Source organism: Sceloporus undulatus, chromosome 4 (genome assembly GCF_019175285.1).
Source record: "Sceloporus undulatus isolate JIND9_A2432 ecotype Alabama chromosome 4, SceUnd_v1.1, whole genome shotgun sequence".
In the NCBI taxonomy this organism is placed as follows: Eukaryota; Metazoa; Chordata; class Lepidosauria; order Squamata; family Phrynosomatidae; genus Sceloporus; species Sceloporus undulatus.
Genome location: NC_056525.1, coordinates 156,342,232 through 156,361,593, shown reverse-complemented (window position 1 = coordinate 156,361,593; position 19,362 = coordinate 156,342,232). Strand labels below are relative to the sequence as shown.

The 19,362-nt window shown below is 38.2% G+C and overlaps 1 protein-coding gene across 8 annotated transcripts in view; it reads left to right on the top strand.

Annotated features, from left to right (window-relative positions):
• Window positions 1–19,362, top strand: part of CDH12 (cadherin 12) — a 788,808-nt gene that overhangs the window by 559,379 nt on the left and 210,067 nt on the right. For all 8 annotated transcript variants that reach the window (XM_042465303.1, XM_042465300.1, XM_042465299.1 and 5 more), the window contains one exon: window positions 3,756–4,179. In XM_042465303.1, coding sequence (XP_042321237.1) covers window positions 3,949–4,179 — 231 coding nt within the window. In that variant the 5' untranslated portion in view covers window positions 3,756–3,948. The remainder of the gene's footprint in view (window positions 1–3,755; window positions 4,180–19,362) is intronic.

Below are 19,362 nucleotides of genomic sequence, written 5' to 3'. Positions count from 1 at the left end.
TTATTATTATTATTATTATTATTATTATTATTATACTTTAATTTATATAGTGTTGTACATTTACACAGTGCTGTGCATACAAACAATAAAATCGATCAAAATGAAACCTACCTAGTCCATAGTTCTTTGATAATTTTTGATAAACATTCAAGTTCCTCCCCAAAATATTAATTGTATCATTAACATTTCTTTCTCACACCCTCCTGTAAGTCTTGTCCTGTACATTCCTTAATTGCCGTTGTCCTTTTCATGTTACTTTTGTTTATGATTTTCTACCCTATTTTCCATTGCTCTCTCAATTCTAGTGGTTTCTTCCTAGTAGCTTGATAACATGCCTCTAGAGAATTGTGCAAATTGAAGAATATCTACTGGAAGGAAAACTGAATAAGAATGGAGTATATGGGAGATAAGGAACTACTCACATAATTGATTCTTCCCATATAGCTATTTCACAATTCCCATACATATTCCAGCAGCACAGCATCAGACAACCAGGAAGAGGACTCCATACTATTGTATAAAGCAGTATTTGTCAAAAAAAATGGAATTAGGTATGTTTCATATCTCTACAGTGCTCCAGTAACCTGTTGGCAGCTTAATTGAGTCTTTTAGAACAGGGATCTACTCTCACAAGGAAAATCTGGTTATCTTGATAGTACACACATCTCTATCCCATGCACATTATGTGCAACGTTGTCCATTAAGAAAGGTGGGGTGGTGAGTATGAACTTTAAAGAAACTGTCCTATATATTATTTTGGAGATATTATTCACCACCTCAGATAGTTACTTTAAGAATCAAATAATAAAAGAGAGGGAGAGAAAAGATTCACATCTCCTCTGATATAGAGAGACATGAGTCAGTTATTCCACTAAATTATTAGATGACATTTATTTATTATTTTATGTATTTACAAGTATTTATTTACTAGTATGTATTTACTGTTTATTTAGTAACTTTATGTCAGGGGTGTCAGAAATGACTACTTTATTATATTATACTATATTTTTTACTTATTATATTTTTACTTACTATATTACATACTTACTTACTACTTGCGGAGGGTGCTGGCAGTGGTAAAAATACTGCATTTTGTAACTATTTCTTCTGTCCTTACTGAACTAATGTTTTGATAGTCAGCAACCAGCATCCAGAATAGAACAAGGGTTTCCATCTTGACCTTTGTCTCAGGTATTAAAATATTGGCTTCATTCTGCTTTGCACTGGAGGAGTTTATAGAGGAGAGTTAGTGCCATTTTGTTCAAATACTCCATTTAAGCTATTTAGCTATGCATACATCTTATAATATTAATGACAATGACTACTGTAATAAACATTTGTTCTTGATCTACCATTTATCCCACACTCAGTCAATGAAAATCCTCCATGTTTGCTATGTTCATTAATTCAAGTCCAAAATTAATTGAAATTTGTTCTGTTTACCCTTACAAATGGAAATACTTAATTGCACCCTTTCAGTGTTACCAATTTATTAAATAGCTACAATTATTTAGATAATTCATTTGTAGAAAAATAAGAAATCTCAGTTATAGAGTGCATTTGGAAAGCACATCAGTTTTATGCTAGTTTGCATGTCATGTGTTACTTAGTGAATTATGTAATAGCAGATACCCACAATATGTTTTCTGTGGTCTATGGAAATTAATAAGAACTCTGCAGCAGCATGGATGTGTAGCTGAGTGAACTTGACAGTTGAGAAATGACCCCCCACTCCGCAAAAATAGGACCTTTCACTTTTCTGTGACACAATGAAATCGCATGATTGTTTTTGTTAACACACTAGACACGTTTCGTGTTTTACATAATGTCTTCTAGTCTCAATAATGATTTAAGTGAGATGAAGTTGGTGATCTGTGTTCTAGTTTTTAGACATTTCTTTCAATGTTTTAACCATAACTTTCAAGCTGGCATTTTGTCAAATTAGAACATAGAAGTAACTGTGGAAGCAAATCTTGCATACAATAATCAAGAAAAGAAAAGAAAGAAAACTTTCTTGTTGAGCGTGATTACAAGTAATTTCACAAAGTTTTCACATTTGGGAAGGTTTTCGCAAAAATTTCAAGTTTTCACACAATTAGACAAAATATGGACAAAAATGTGACCATTTTGCATGGAATCCTATTGCAGCTCTTAACAAAAATGCTGGGATTCCCCCTCTATCCCTCACACACTTACTTAATGAGAAATGAACACTCTCACAGTGGTTATCTTTTTATAGGTATATTTTTTGTCATCAGGATGAAAAATTATCATTATGTTTTCCATCTCTATATTCTTATTGTCCCAGTCTGTCTTGACAGTCTATCTATACCTGAATCAATGGGCAAATATATTTTCAAAACTAAATGATTTAGGGACAGAATACCTAAGATTTGTGCTGTTTAAATACCATAAAGACAACAGATCCTGTATGATCTTGGAAGCTAAGTAGCATCATCCCTAGTTATTACTTGGATGGGAGACTGTTAATAACTATCATGTGCTGTACAATATATTTCAGAGGAAGGAACTGGTAATGCCACCTCTGAGCAGTTCTTGCCTGAGAAAAACCCTATAGAATTCATGGGCACTATGAGTTGACAGATGACTTGAAGCCACACACACACACACACACACACACACACACATCCATATGCACTACATATGTGCTACAGCCTGAAGTGATACTGGCTACCACTGGCAATAAGCCCCCCCCCCCGCCTTCTTGGGCCTAAATACCCTAGAAGCATCTGTTCCTGTTTGATCCTGATAGCTAAGCAGGGTCAGCCTGGGTTAGTAGTTGGATGGGAGACCACAAACCACTAACAGGTGCTATAGGCTATTTTCAAAGGAAGGGGCTAGCACATTTGAATATTGTTGCCTTTAAAAGAACCCATGGAATTTATGACTTCTTCCACATTTCGTTCAGCAGGAATGCAGAATGAAATCTAATGACTTCAGTGCACAGTGTGTGTGGGGTCAGGTGGGGAGACAGTGTTGCCCAGTGTTGTAAAGAAAAATAGGTGTGTGGGCAAACAATGTTTTATATACCAAAATCCTTTAATTCTCAGGGCAGAACACATCGTGCAACACTATGTTTGTATCTTTGAGTTCTATAAATGAATTGCCTTATCACATAACTTTACGTTTTTTTCCTGCTACTGTACCACATTATTAGCCCCTTCTGGCCTGTTGTCTCTTTCTAAAGAATTTGCACATTTGTAAATAATAACATTCTATATACAACCATCTCTGCATGCCTCCAGTTTTAAGAGGACCAGTAGACTACTTTTGTCCCGCTGTTAATATTTATATTGTGGGAATCAGGCAACAACAAAAGCACATAGAATGATAAAGTTTGTGTACTCTTGCTCCCAGTTTTGTTTTGAAGGTTTTGTGTGTGTGTGTGTGTATGTTTTCCACATGTGAATCCTGAGTAAATAATATCTGAATTCACTGGTGTGTAACGGCTTTATTTTATAACTGGGCCATAAAGGGCAAGCTGCATGCTTTTCTTCAGGCAGACAGTAAAATAATACAAAGCAGAAGCAGAATGAAGCATTCCTACAGTTACTGTGCAGCGTTCTGTTCCAAGTTAGAGCTACAGTGTAAAAATCCAATAGTATTTGGAGATTTGTTTCTTGTTTCATTCTTGTTCACCATTTCTAGACGCTAACTAGGTGTGAGAGAATCTGGATGAATACTTCAATGTAATTTTACATAATTTCATTTTGCCATCTAAATCTCTTTTATAGGTCCCTTTAGATGGAATTTAATGCGGCAGAAACCTTGTCACCAGAAGGATTAATGTCTGCATTAGCATTTCGGCTATAAAAAAACCCCCGAAGCTAAGTGGTGGAGGCCCACAGACAGCCTCAAACCTGGATTCTTCAACTCAGCATTCCGTGTTGGAGTTTTTAATTACTTGCTGTAGGGAAACCATTGCCAATGCTTACAAGGAACTGCTTATCCCTCCTTCTCTGGGTCCTGTTCGATGGAGGTCTCTTAACACCACTTCATCCACAACCACAACAGACTTTAAAAGCTGAACCAAGAGGAAATGTTGCCACAACACCAGTGCGGACGATGCCCGCCGTGCGGGTCAAGCGAGGCTGGGTGTGGAATCAGTTCTTTGTGCTGGAAGAATACATGGGCTCTGAACCCCAGTACGTGGGAAAGGTAAATGTTTAGTCTACTAAAAAGCTCCCCAGTGTGTGTAATCCTATACATAACTGTTCTTAGTGAGGCTTGCTCCCAGATAAGTGTGTAAAGAACTGCACCTCAAGTCCAGTTATGTTATATATCACAAATGCATGTACTTAAGCCAGTTGTACTTTTTCATTCTTTAAGTATTTGAGTATTCTGAGCTATTTTTATAATTAATTTTGATTTGGTGGACTGTTGCTTTGAAATTGTTTTTTAAAAAGTCATATGCATTAGATACAATTATCTTCATTGGCTCTCTGTAATATAACAGATAAAGTATTTCTAATAAGAAAGGATGTAGCTATAACTCTTTGAAGGAATGTTCTGTGTGCTTAACTCTATTGAGTTTCCTACAGGTAAAATTAAATACTGTATGAGGCTGCTATCCTGTACTTGTTTACCTATGAACAGGGTCCACTGAAATTAGTAGAACTTTCTTTTGAGTATGTGAAGTCGACAGCTTTTCTGGCCGGCATCCATAGTTTTTTGTGGGTTTTTCGGGCTATGTGGTCATGTTATAGAAGAATTTCTTCCTGGTGTTTCACTAGCATCTTTTAAGTAGTTAGTATTGTATTGTAAGTGATTTAAAAGATGAATTTGGTTTCAAGATTTTGAGACTGCATACAACTGAACAGTTGAGAACATGTTTAATTTTCAGAACTGTTGTTAGAACACGTTGTTTGAAGCATTCTGAATACTTCCTTTTCTTCCATATGCTGAATTTATTCCCCTCTTCACAGTTTGTATTTCTGCCTGGTTTCCCTCTCTCACTCCCCAGAGTGGCTCTTGCTTTTAATCCTGAAAGGTCACATCTATTACACTTTGATATTGATTTGACTCGAGGGAGTGCCCACTTTTCAAATATCCTTTTAAATAGCATGAGATAATTCCCTCAAGGTATCTTCCTGGGTAAATAGTATATGACCTGTTGTATCAGGAGGACCAGCTGTGAAGCTTTTGATGTGCTACAAGCAATTCATGGACCTGATTAGAAATCAACTGAGTAACTTCTGAGTGTGCAAAAGTAGCTATGAGTTTATGTCCACGTACCTTGTTTGTATCTGTAATACAATGTGTTCAGTCAGGCCACCTTTTCTTATAGAAGAATAAAAGGGTATGCAGATTCATAACAGGGTTCTTGCTATTGCTATCATTTTTTGAAGTGGTGAAAATGATACTATGAGTCACGTGTTGTTGTTTATTTTATGTCCATCTTCCTATCAAGAGATAAGAATATTGTTGTCCCAAAGTTGTTTATACCACACATTCTCCTTCTTTAATTAAAAAAAGAGGGGATGATTCAGTTTAATTTCAAATCTTTCTCTACCTTCATTTCTATGCAATTTGGAGCAACTAGAAAGGGGGGGTGGGGAATCAGATTTATACAACTGAAAAAGATGCACAACCCAGGAAAGGTTCCATTCTCTCTGTGTCTTTTTTCTTCTTGTGGTGCTAAATAACATTGAAAATTTTCTTCTTGTTAGTATATTTAGATAACACTTGTGAATCAGAAACATCAGTTTTCACTGTTTTTTTTTAATGTATCATTTTTTCCTAGATACTTTTGAGAGCTCATAATCATCTATTGTCTGTCACAGAAGGATATCTACAGTTTCACGTAAACACATGTAGTTTTCATGCCATTCACATTTGGTATCTTTCATTTCAAAAATACCTCTTTGACCTGTGTAATGTGATGCTCAAATACAAAAACAACTTCAAAATTCATGTTTTATATCTATATCTATTTGTATCCTTACCCCCAAAAGGTCGAGGGATGTGTAGATTCCAAAGAAAGAGACAAGCTAATCCAGAAAACTCAAGGATTTTTAGCACAAAGGTGTTAATACTAAGCTTTGATGATCAGTCAGTTAGGAGAAATGCAAGGACTTCAAAAAGGGAGAACAGTGTATGGTCTCTGTACTCTGATTCCACAAGAAATGCAAAATAGACAGATAAGAGAAATGTGTCATATTTAGCACAGCCCATGGTTCTTGTCCTTTGTTTGGATCAAATCCAGGCATTTTCTGGGTCAAGTGACCCTGACATTGGTATCTTTTAACTTCCTTGGGTCATCATGATCCCCCAAAACACATGTGAAGTAATTGTGACTTTCAGTCATGCTGCACACTAGATATTAATTATGAACACCCATATTTAGCAGGAGGATTGATAAAATAAATTAACAGCATAGACACATACATAGAATGATACATGCATATAAACAATGTGTTTACTTTATGAATGCCCCATATTTAGCAGGAGGGGTGATAGGATAAATTAACAGCAGAGACACATAGATAGAAAGATGCATGCATATAAACAATGTGTTTATGAAACACATGTTTCTCCAGTTGCTACATTACAACAGAATAGACTTTGTGCTAATCACAGGGAAATTTCATATTCTATCATGAGTTACACTAAAATGTAATTGCGTACCTTAAATGTGAGTGTGACTGGATCTTCTGGAGGTACTCCTATAGCAAGAAGTCCATTTCAATATGTACTACAAACCTTTGTTTACCCAAGCTATGCATGAACATGCAAGCAAAGATAGCAGAAAGTTGACCTTTCAAAGGATGTTGTATTCTATCACTCATACATCCCAGTCAACATGGCTAAAGTCACAAATGATGGAAGGTATACTCCAACATCGGAAGAGCCATAGGTTTTTTATTACTTTCCTCAAAGAATGTTGATTGTGCATTTGCCCTCCTTTGCTTACAACCAATTCTGGATGCAGCCATGAGAAGACAGAATCAAGACTGAGCAACACATCATGGTAGAAATGGCCTGTTGCCCAAACCAAAAGAGTTATGTCTCATGTGACATCAAAGGCTTTCATGGCCAGCATCCATAGTTTTTTGTGGGTTTTTTGGGCTATGTGGCCATGTTCTAGAAGAGTTTATTGCTGACATTTCGCCAGCATCTGTGGCTGGTATCTTTAGAGTCTGAAGATGCCAGCCACAGATGCTGGTGAAATGTCAGCAATAAACTCTTTTAGAACATGGCCACATTGCCCCCCAAAAAACACAAAAAACAACAGCTATGTCTCATTTTCGCCTTTTCATTGAACACAGGATTTTTTCCCCTCTTGGTGAGAGGAGAAAATGCCATGTCATTAATTTCCTTGTCCTTACATCTTTGGTAGCCTTTGTGAAACAGAAGTAGGAAATACACTATTTTGAGAATCTTGTATCACATGTTAAGGAGCAGTATATATTGTAAAGACTGAGGAGAAAATATTATGTAGGAGGTTGTTCTCGGCAGCAGCTCTGTGTGCACCATAATCAGGTCTTCAGATTAGTTTTGCATAGTAGCCACATTCATGCATTTGGATGCATGAAAAGGGGGGGGGGTCTACTAGCTTTGCATGCCTCCATCATGGACCTCAGTGTGTCCAAGGAAAGTGAGTCTCAATTTTTCTGGCAAAGGCTCAGCATGTGATCTGGAGCCCTATAATAGCCTCCATGTGTAGCACATAGATGTATGTGTCACATAGATTTAAGTTCTCTGCTGATATCCTAGCTAGCTTTATTTGAACCCATTAGTGGAGTTCTTCCTCCTCTGTTTTTTGTGGGTTTTTCGGGTTATGAGGCCAGGTTCTAGAAGCCTCCAACTTCACATTCTTCCTCCTCTGTTTATGATTTGTTTATTAATGAAACTGCATAGCAAATTACACTGTAACTTCCTAAAGTATTAAGGCATCTTATGCTATTTGCTATCCCAGCAAAGATTCCAGAAAAGATAATGGGCTGGAATGAAAATGGGTCTTGTAGCTGCAGGAGGGGTGTGACTCTTTTTTCAGTGCAAAAAACACAGAAGCATTATTGTGCAGAAAATAATATATTCAGTATGTTGTCATTACAAAATAAAGTTTTAAGCCCCCCCCCAAAAAAAAAATCACAACTGCTTGCAGATTTATATGCAAAAAGTCCTAAAATGCAGATATTTCATAGCAGCTGGTCATTTTCTCCATGGGGGGGAGGGGCTTGATATGTTGATACACAGTTGCCCACTGAAAATAAGTATACCTATGAATATTCTGTACAATCCTTCCAGCCAGTTAAAGCAGGTGGAAAGAAACTGGTGAGAAGCAGCTAAATCAGATTGCAGACAGCGATGGCTTAATTGTTAGCTTGACATGCTGTTGCTGAGAGGCAGAAATCATACTGGTGATGAAAAAGATCCTTGTCATGGGTATAATCTCAGTTTAAGATAAGTAATATTGATACATCCTTCAGTACTAAGCGTACACTTTTAAGCAAATGTGTCCCTTGTGTGCTACTTGTATCTAGATGATAAAAGTAAAATATGGCGATTCCTGGAGGATAGAATGCAAAATAAAGAATGTGTAATGCATATCTCATTAACAAAGAGCCAGGAAGCATAGACTGTGAACATGAAAACTGTGCTTGCTGAATGGGTAGCAAACTGATATTTATGGCTGGCTTCATCAAAGTAGGATTTATAGTGGTAAAAATTCTTAGCTGCATTCAGTTCCTAAGGTCAAATGAATGTAGTTTTTCTTCTTTTGGTAATTATTTATCTGCTTGATTTCCTTAAATAAGTAACAGGTTGTTGGTCCAAAGTATAGCAATATATATGCAAATAAGTGGCCCAATAGTGTAGAATGCCTTCACCAGAACACCACAGTGAATCTTTACAGCTTCCTCCTACAAAGAGCATATATGTAGGAGGATCTGACAGAACATATTGTGTGATACAGGAAGATAAATACCTAGCAATAAATTCCCCCTAACCCTGTATTGGTTATTGAATAAGGAAGAGGTGTATTTCCAATGAGACTCAGAAAATGGAATCACGCATTTGTAATGCAGCATAGATATCTAATTTTTATGGGATAGAATTGTTGTTATGATTTGTTGTTGTTGTTGTTGTTGTTGTTGTCAACAGCCCTTGAGTCAATCTTGACTCATGGTGATCCTGCAGATAAGGCATCACCAAGACTCCCTACTCTACCCTACTCTTTTTAAATCGTGTAAATTCATATCCATGACCTTCTTGATTGAGCCTATCCATCTCGCATGTGGCCTTAATTTCTTTCTACTTCCCTCCACCTTTTCTAGCATTATTGTCTTTTCAAATGAGTCATGCTGTCTCATGATGTGATGAAAGTACAACAGCTTCAGCTTAATCATCTTGGCTTCCAGGGAGATTTGCAGCTTGATATGTTCTAGTTATGATTTTCGTCAGTTTGTGTTCTGAATAATTATTCATGAAATCATGGGTACACCTTTGCATTTCTTACCAACAGGAAAAAATACTGGCATTAGATTCCCCCCCCCTTCAAGTCACATGTAAATAAAGATGCAGAGGTGAATGCACATAACTACATTTCAACTAAAGGCAGCATGCATAAAAATGAAAAATGTGTGCCTGAGTACATATTGAAGTGTGTACCAAATATACATTTCTTAAATGTGAAGTCAAAGGCCTTCATAGCCAGCATCCATTGTTTTTTGTGGGTTTTTCAGGCTATGAGGCCATGCTCTAGAAGAGTTTCTTCTTGATATTTTGGCAGCAGCTGTGGCTGGCATCTTCAGAGAATGCTGGCATGGAACTGAGTGGGGCATATATACAGTTGGTTGAAGAGAAGTGATTTGCATGTTGATCTGTGTATTGTTCTGTTGTTGAATTGGAAGGCTTCAAGATGTTTATTAAATAAATGATCCACTGTCTGCAGGGAAAACCCCCTTATCCTGAGTGGTTTTCATTTGCGTGGGCTGGGTCTTAATTTTGGTGTTTTTCATGACTGGCAGTCAAACTTTGTTTACTTTCAGGGTTTCTTCTTTCCTGTTGAAGTTGTCTAGGTGGATTTCAGTGGCTTCTCTGTGCATTCTTACCTGATAGTTATAAAAGTAAAGTAAACAAAGTTTGGCTACCGGTCCTGAAAAACACTAAAATCAAGACCCAGTCCATGCAAATTAAAACCACTCATGATGAGTTTCACAGCAGCATCAGCATGAGCAGAGTGATGAAGGAGGATCGGAGAAACAGAGACTTTCAGTGCTGGATGCAGCAGCATGTCTTCAGGACATAAAGTATGCAGCCGATCCTACTATAGTTGTCTATGCCTGCCTATAACAGGCAAAGCTCCCCCCAACACACACACATACACACATTATGCAAACAAACAAGGATGCATATGTTTGGTCTCCAACATAGAAATCAAAAGAAAAATGGAGAATGGTAAAATATATACACCAAAAAAATTCAGGAATATATATATGTGTGTGTGCGTGTGTGTATTCATTTCGATAGAAGCTCTCAGGTGATCTCCAGAAGGCTTAAAAAGATTTAACCTGTGTGGCAAGCAAGTCTGAGTCCCCCATTAGAAGAAAGGTGGGATATAAATAAAAGAAATAATGAAATTCTTATGTATCTCCTCCAGCTCGGTTACAAATTGCCTTCCTGACACTGCTTCTCAGTGGCAAAATGATAGTTGTTGTTCCCAGATAGGCTAAAGACATTGACATAATACATATAAAATATTTTTAAAATCTGTTTTTCTTTTAAAATCTTCCCTTAAAAAAAAAAAGGCCACGATTCAGTATTTTGAAATGAATGTATGTACAAAAAATAATGCGTATAATGTATGCATTTGAAAAGGTGTTAAGGAGCCAGTCATTAGAACCCATGAAAGCTTAGACTTCCATGTAAGGTTGATTTCACATTTACAGCTTGACCATTTGAAACCAAATATAGCATGTTTATTATATTATGAGGAATTTATACTTTTCAGTGATGGACTAGTTTTGTTTTAAATGCAGCACTCCCTCTTCACACTACTTTGTCATGCTACTTTGACAGGCAGATTGATAGTTCCTTTCCTTATTTTAGAAGCATAGCACTAACAATATCACTGTTATTTATAAATAGGATTTAATGGGCCTATTAAATGAACTGCTAATTTTGGAACACCTTGTTAATTTTGGAAGCCACCTGGAAGTGCACTTACATAATTTACTGCAGACCTGTCAGATGCTATCAGCCAAAATTCTCAATCCATTTTATGTTCACTCTTTTCCTTCTTTTTTTTTTTAAACAGGAGAGTATGTTTAAAAGTGTCAGGTTGCAGAAACTGATGAGAATTGGGCACATTCATGGTTAGAGAGACTGAAATAGTGCTTGAGGATTACACTTTTTAAAAAACACACACACCCAAATGAACTGATAACTGTTCCTGGACCATTGCAATCTTTGTTGTGAAGCAAAGCATCATCTACTTTTCCATTATAACACGATTTGACATTGTAAAGAAAATATATCAGCTTTACTGGTATTGGGAATGCTTTAGCTAATTTGGGCAAGAGATCTAAACTATCCCCCTCTTCTCCCTCTATACATGCTCTTAAGTGTTTTATCATTTTTCTTGTTAATGCATAACAAGACGCTCAAGCACTTTAAGGAGTAAGAACATATGAAGAAGCCTGTTGGATCAGACTACTGGTTCATCTAGTTCACACTTGTGTTTATACATTGGCTAATCAGGTGTGAGTGGGAAGGAAACTTCATATAATCTAGGTGCTTCTATACACTTTTAACTCTACACACTTTTATTGTGTGTCCCCGTGTGTTTATATATGTATCTTCAAGTTGCTTGTTGGCATATGTTGACTCCATAAATTTCATAGAGATTTCTTTGGAAAGGAACACTTACAGGTGGTTTGTTATTGCCTTCCTCTAAAATACAGCCGCCTTCACCTGTTGTTCCTTTTTGGTCCCCATCCCAGTACTAATCAGGGCTGACACTGCTTAGCTTCCAAAATCAGATGGTATCTGATGCCTACAAGATATTTAGGATTCAAATGTGTCCCCGTATCTACCAGATTTTAAAAACAAAACAGATTCAGATATTGTTGTACTTTCACATATGGAACTGTTACAGTACCTTTATTATTTTGATTGGCCTTTCCTGTAACATTTTCAAGTTCTTTAACAATATTTCATAATGTATTCCATGTTGGTTGCAGCATAAATTCATAAAAAAGGAAATATAATTATTGGTATTATTATTTTCAATTCTTTTTCTAATCATACCTAACATGTAACTTTTCTTTTGTTTTGTTTTGTATCAGTCTCAAACTGGGTCAACATTTTTTGAGTGATATCAGTAACCTACAGTTCCTAGATCAGTTAGAATCAGAAGAGACATGTTCTCAGCACTGTGGGAAGCTAGCACAGCCTAGACTGGGAAAACAGTCTGCCTATCCAGATAATAAATGATGCTGAGTGTCTTTCATTTGAAGTGCACCATAATCCATTGTAAGGCAAAAATATTACAAATAATTCAGAAGTTACTGCAGAGTGGAAATTGAAGAATAAATACACTCAGAGCACAACAAATCCTTATCAATAGACGTTATCACACAGAGCAAAATTGGAAGTTTAAAGTGGGGCCAATGCAGGGTCATCCAGGGCTTAGGGACAAATTCACAGCTGCTTTTCACATGACACTGCAGGCAATCAGAAGAGAATCCAAAGAGAATGTGAGGTCAATCAGGAAATAAGTAAATTCATAAAACTACTGGATTTACGTTTACATTTTGCTTGCGAATTGACTCCTCTGATGTAATGGCTGCTGTGTGAAAAACCAAGCGTCCAGATGTGTCCAGTTTCCTGATTAATCAAGCTGCCTTGCTGAGCCAGAGAGGGAGAATCTTAAAGGGATACACACACATTTCCCTTGCCCAGCCTCTCCCCTCCTCTTTACAGGCTCTAATGAAGGGAATAGCTCATGGGAGAAGGCAGAGAGAGAGAGAGCGTTTTGGAAGTCCTCCTGGACAGGAGGGAGAAATGGAAGGCATATCTTGGAAAAGGAGGACATGGAATCAGGCAGGTTTATGGAACCAGCCCCCTCCCCTCTCTCTCTTGTGTATGTGTCTTTGAGTGTGGTTTTAGGAGTTTGCAAAAGGCAGCCTTATTCTGCCTTTCTCATAAACATCTTTTGGGGCTTCTGTGGCAAAGAGGATTCCCCCCTCCTTGGAGCATGTGTGTGTGTGCACTTGTGGAAATGACAGTTTGGAACATGCTCAGAAAAGATATTTATAAGCAGGCAATGAGGAATTGTTTATCTCCTTTCAATAGCCAAATTCGCATTGGGCCCACTTTAATGTGTTTTTAACTGCTTGTTGTGCTCTGTGTTTGATAACCAATCGCAAATAGGATTGCTTTTCTGGGATGCCACCACTTTAACCATTTTTGGAATGGAAACACATAGGATAAATTAGAGCTCTGAACTGTTATCAGTTTTGATAAAGTCCAATGAGTGATGAGAAATAAGGGCCAAGTGAACTGGGACCAGCATGGTGTAGTGGTTTGAGTGTTGGACTATGACTGTGGAGACCAGGGTTCGATTCCCAGCTCAGCCAGGAAACTCACTGGGTGGCCCTGGGCAAGTCACATCCTGATAGCCTCAGGCAATGGCAAACCTCCTCAGAAAATTTTTAACAAGAAAACCCCATGATAGGTTTGTCTTATGGATGCCATAAGTCAGAAACAAATTGAAGGCACACAGACATAGGTCATGGCTGCAGGAATAATTCTAAGAACAGGGGTGAGCTCACCATACAAACAGGACAAACAGTGCCCTCTAGTGGTTAGAGGACTGGGTGAGGACTGGCAAGGTACAAGTTCAAATCCTGTGTACTTTGAATGTACCAGATTCTGTCTGATCTTGGAAGCTAGGTCAGACTCAGTTAGAAGCTGAATGGGAGAATGCCAAAGAATACCAGGTGCTATAAAATATGCTTCAGAGGAAAGGATACAGCAACAAAAACAATATAGAGCTCCACCCCTAATCAAACAAAGTCTGTTTTGTCAAAGGGTTGAGACTCAAGTCTAGTCAAATCCCATTTGTTTCCCAAGGCAGATGACAAAAGCCAATGAGGAGGCCCCAAGTACAACATTAAAGAAATAGTCCTTATCCATTCTAGTCCTGTGATTTGTATTCAGATGCATGTTGTCTGGACTGAAGGCAGTTTATAACCTCAAAACTGATAACAGTTCAAAGCTCTAATTAATATACAACAATAGACGCTTATGGCCCAAAGGAGGGAACAGTGTTGAAATGGATGGAGATTTCAAGTGTCATGGTGTGTATTAGAAAAATAGAATAACAGAAACATAGACTAGAATAGAATTATAGAATCATAGAGTTGGAAGAGACCACAAGGGCCATCCAGTCCAAAGCCCCTGCCAATCAAAGCATCCCTGACAGATGGGCATCCAGCCTCTGCTAAAGATCTCCAAAGAAGGAGACTTTGGAGGTCAGAAGATGGGCAGTGGGCAGAACATGCCTCCCCTGTTGCACTGAGCGCTTCGGCTTTATTTATTTATTTATTTATTAGTTTTTTGACGGATTATGTGAATGCATTGGGCTTGAATTGAAGGGGACATGAAAGGGCTTTGCGACTGTGGCGTAGCCCTGTGGGTCTCCTTTCCCTCCTCCTCCTCCTCCTGCTTGTGGTCCCTTACCCGGGCCTCCAGGAGCGTGGCATGACTGAGCAGGGCTCCTTTACCTCTTCCTCCACCTCCTCCTCCTGCTGGAGGAAGACAGCAGGGAAGGTTTTTCTTTGGGAAATCCCTGGCTGTGATGCAATTATCCATATATGTACTTGTCTTCCCTGTTTCCAGGAAGGAACAGGGAAGCCAAGACCATATATGGATAATTGGCAAACCCCTATATGGATAATAGCCAGGGATTTCCCTCCCCCTGGCTATCCATATAGGAGCTTGCCAATTATCCATATAAGGATATTATAATAATTCAGATATTTCTATTCTTCTCTATAGCAAAAGGTCTCAGGGTGGCATATAGGTTCAATCATTGTTAACAATATTAAAACTATTATAAAAATATTAAGTGATTTAAATTGGCTGAAGACATATAAAAGACATTAACAAGTCAAAACAGGTTTGAAAGATTAAAATAGTTTCAAAACCCTGTGCATATCATTTGAAATAAACCATCGCAGTGTAAAGGCTTTAATAAATAGCCATGGGTTGTTTTTTTTTAATTTGCTGTCTAAATGAATGTCGGATTGGTGCCAATTGGGCATCCAAGGGGAGACATTCTATAATTGGGGTGCCAAAGCTGAGAACGACCCCCCAATGTCCTCACATGACCTCATTGGTGAGACAGAGGAGAACCTTCTCCAGCAGATCCCAATCCTCAGATAGGCACAAATAGGGGAAGGATTCAAGTAGAGAGTTGGCACAATATTGTGGTTTCAGCATTGGACTACAACTCTGGGGACCAGGGTTCAAATACCTGCTTTGCCATGGAAACCCACTTAGGAAAGTCATACTCTCCCAGCCTTGGAAGGAGACAAAAGCAAACCCACTCTGAACAAATCTTGCCAAGAAAATCCTGCTTCTGATTCACCTTAGTGTCATCATGAATCAAATATAATTTGAAGGCAAACAACAACAACAACAACAACAACCTCCCCAAAATGTCCCAAGCCATTTGGGACTTTAAATGCTATCACAGCCACCTTCAATTCAGGCTGAACATGAATTAACAACCAGTGCAATTCTTCTTGGACTGACATTGTATGATATTTGTATGACCTCTCATTTGATACTTATAAAACGTTTGTTCATTTAAACCAGTCACTGTATTGAACCTGGTTTTTTGTTTGTTTGTTTGTTTGTTTGGTGGGGGGAGTAATTTTTGAGGGAGAAGCAATATTAAAAAGATACTCACAAGTGGAAGGAACTGGCAAAGCCATCTCTGATTATCCCTTGCCAAAGAAAATTCTTTGAAATGTAACGGGATCACCATAGGCCAACAGGCAACTTGGAGGCACATACACATACACACAAACATGCATTGGACTTTATGGTTAGTTGTTATAGTTTCAGCGGAAAGAAACATGCTTCTAACCCAAGTTATTCTTCTTTTCTGGAATTTTGATTCTGGCAGTCTCTCTCCACCTCTGAGCTTCCCATCCTGTCTTGTTCCCTTATAATGAAACTGTTGACCTTATAGGTGAAACTTGTGAGAATAGGAAATGGCTTTCTCAGCAAGAGGTTGTAAACTTTTAGGGCCCTCAACCTCAGCAGAATAAAGTGCCCACAAATCTTACATTTTCCCCCTTTCACTTTTTTTCCTTTTAAGAGACTGCATGAGCTACAATTGTAGCTTTTCAGAGATGAAATAAAAAGAGCAGTATAAGAGACACAGGGATGCAGAGAGAGAGAAAATACAGAAACAAAATTGTCTTTACAATCCTCAGTCACTCTACTTCTCTCTTATTATGGTCATGTTACATTTGGCGGGGGTCTCTAGAATACTGGTGACAAGAACAAATGACTAAGTAAGATGGAAAAGAGAAAATGGCAAGAAATGAGGGAGAGACTTCTTTGTTCTTCCTTGTGGCATGGGAACAGATATATTTAGGTCTCAAGTGATAGCTTTCTTAGCTATTTGATAGCTTCATAGACAAAAGTGTTTACTTAACAATCAGAGCCGGCCCTGCCAGGTATTCTTTGTCTTGACCTTAGACAGAGGCACAATTTGTTGCTTCACCTTAGGCAGCAAAATGCCTTGGGCCAGCCCTACTAATGCTTGGCTGATGCTTCCAGAAATGAGAACAATAAGCAAGTCCACTTACTTTAGGCTAAAACCTGCTGGAAGTGAAGTCTGAAAGCAGCAGTTATGGATATAGCTATAGCAATAGGCAAGAAGCTTTTGTTCCTGGAAAAGGCTGCCCAAAAACAGCCTTGGGAAGTTACCAGAAATTGGTGTTTAGTTTTGGAGACAAGATGCTACTGTTTTAGGACAATAGGGTTGAGTGTCTGCAGGCCTGTGTAATTGACGCTGCTCTAACTTCTGCTAATGTATACATATTTTTCCCAACAGCACTGCCAAATTCAGTAGGGAATGTAGGAAGTGTTTATTAAAACAAGAATGTATAATATATTAAAACAGGAATGCAAAATGTAAACGTGGACAAATATCCCCTCAAACAAAGTTTCAATGAGATTTCCCATGTGTAAAAGGCAAGGCTCATTGCTTTTGTGTAAAAGATCCAGTCCCTAGGAACTCTAATTTAAAACTGAACTTAAATATTAAAACTGGGGTGAGGAATCCCATTTTGAGACCTTGGGTAGCTAATCACAGACCTAAGGCTTTTCTTTATCACACAAGGCTAAAAGGTGGAATTTTAACAGGATAAAATTGCCTTTGGTCAGGACTTATCATATGACATCATGCCCATCTCTCTGTTGCATGCCATTCATTACTGTTGTGCACCTTCATTGATGAGCAGACCCCATCAATAGGCTCTCAATCTTGCTGCTGTTCCATTATTGGCTTTCTGTATTAGGTCCCTTCTGCTGCAGTTCCACTTCTTATTCAGTCACATGCTCCTTTCTCCCTCTCCCTCCTCTCCCTTGCAGTGATTGCAACCACCAATAGCTTCCCAAAGCTGGCTCCCATATACAAATTCACATAGGTTCAGGTGGTGATTGGCTGCCACAAACACTTGTTTCCCCCTTTCTCCAAGGAGGCAGTGTTTGGCATACTGAAAAAAAAACCCACTTGACCATGGATTGCCAAAGCTCTATCACAGGGAAAGGTGTGATAAAGAATGATACCATACACAAATGCTTCCATTCTTAAATTAGTGTGATTGTGGCAGGGCAGCAGGATGCTGTGATAAAGTTGTCCCAGCCAATTCTGTGAAGAATTTATCTTTTTAAAAGCATCCCTGAATTGGGGGGAGGGGGCATCTTAGCCTGCCCATGGAAAGACAAGGAAGGGGCCAGCACTCTCTCTTGTGTCCCAACCAACCATGCTGCCTCTGTTGATGCCTACTGTATTTGTGGTTTTTCCATCTTCATGGGAGTCCTGAACTGCTAAACACTGAGGTTCTTCTTTGCAGCCCCCACCACCACCATTAGTGAGCTTTAGTCTTTATTTAGTTAGACTCACTCTGGGTTTTCAGCCATCAGTCTGCTCTAAGCTCCATCACAATAGTTTAATTGGTACCAGATCCCTAGTAACCTGTGGTTTTCTTGGCTCCATTCCATGGGAGGGAACATTTAGAGCAATTGTTTACACTGTCTTCCAGAGATCAGCAGGGGCAAAGATAGGATCCCCTGCCAAAACAACAGGAAACTCCCACATCTCTGCAGAGGTTCCAAGTCCCAATGAGCATAAAACCTCACCATGTAATGCTGTCCATAGCAATGGAATTATAGAAAAAATAATTTTCTATTTCCACTTTCTGATTCAGCATGTGAACCAAAATACACTTGCACATTGAAATGTGTTGCTTCCTGGATTTTTGTGCAGTATAGTACTTTAGTTTTAGAAGTGCATACAAAAATGTGTATGCTAAGGAAATATGCATACACAAATGCTTATATTCATTGTTATTATGCATAAAACACACTGTATGAAGGGAAATTGTTTGTAGTATGAATTTATTTGAAAAATGTGTGCATTATCTTACACATTATAAAATGTGGATGAAAATCAATCAATGTTTTTGTGTGGACTCTATACATAATTGGTAAAAAACAACAACAACAACCACCAACATTAAGGTCAGAAAAATGAGAAAATGAGTGAAATCAGAACTAATAGACTTGCTCTTCTCCTCTAGTGAGCTATGATACTTCCCCAGCAGAATTCTTAGATTTCCCTGCAGTTCATAAAATTTACTCTTTTGTTGTTCTTTGCAATATTGTTGTGGTTGCTGAATGCCTTCATAGTCATTTCGGACTAATAGCGACCATACAGCAAACCTTTCATGGGTGTTTCATGGCAAGATTTATAGAAAAGGGGTTTGCTTTTTCCTTCCTCTGAGGCTGAGAGAATGTGACTTATCCAAGGTCACCCAGTGGTTTCTATGGTCAAGAAGGGATTCAAACTCTAGTCCACAGAGACATAGTCTAATGTTCAAACCATTACACCACATGGGCTCTATCTTTGCATTTATTTCTCTCTCTCGCCTTCATTTCAGCTGAAGCCTGGTATAATGGCTAATATAAACAGTATTTATGTTACTTTTGAATGACATTTGGGATTCATCTGTTACTAGTTTAGCAGTCACTGTAATTTGTTTTGACTGTGTTTGCTTTGGAAACAAGTATATATTTCTGAGTTACTGTGAC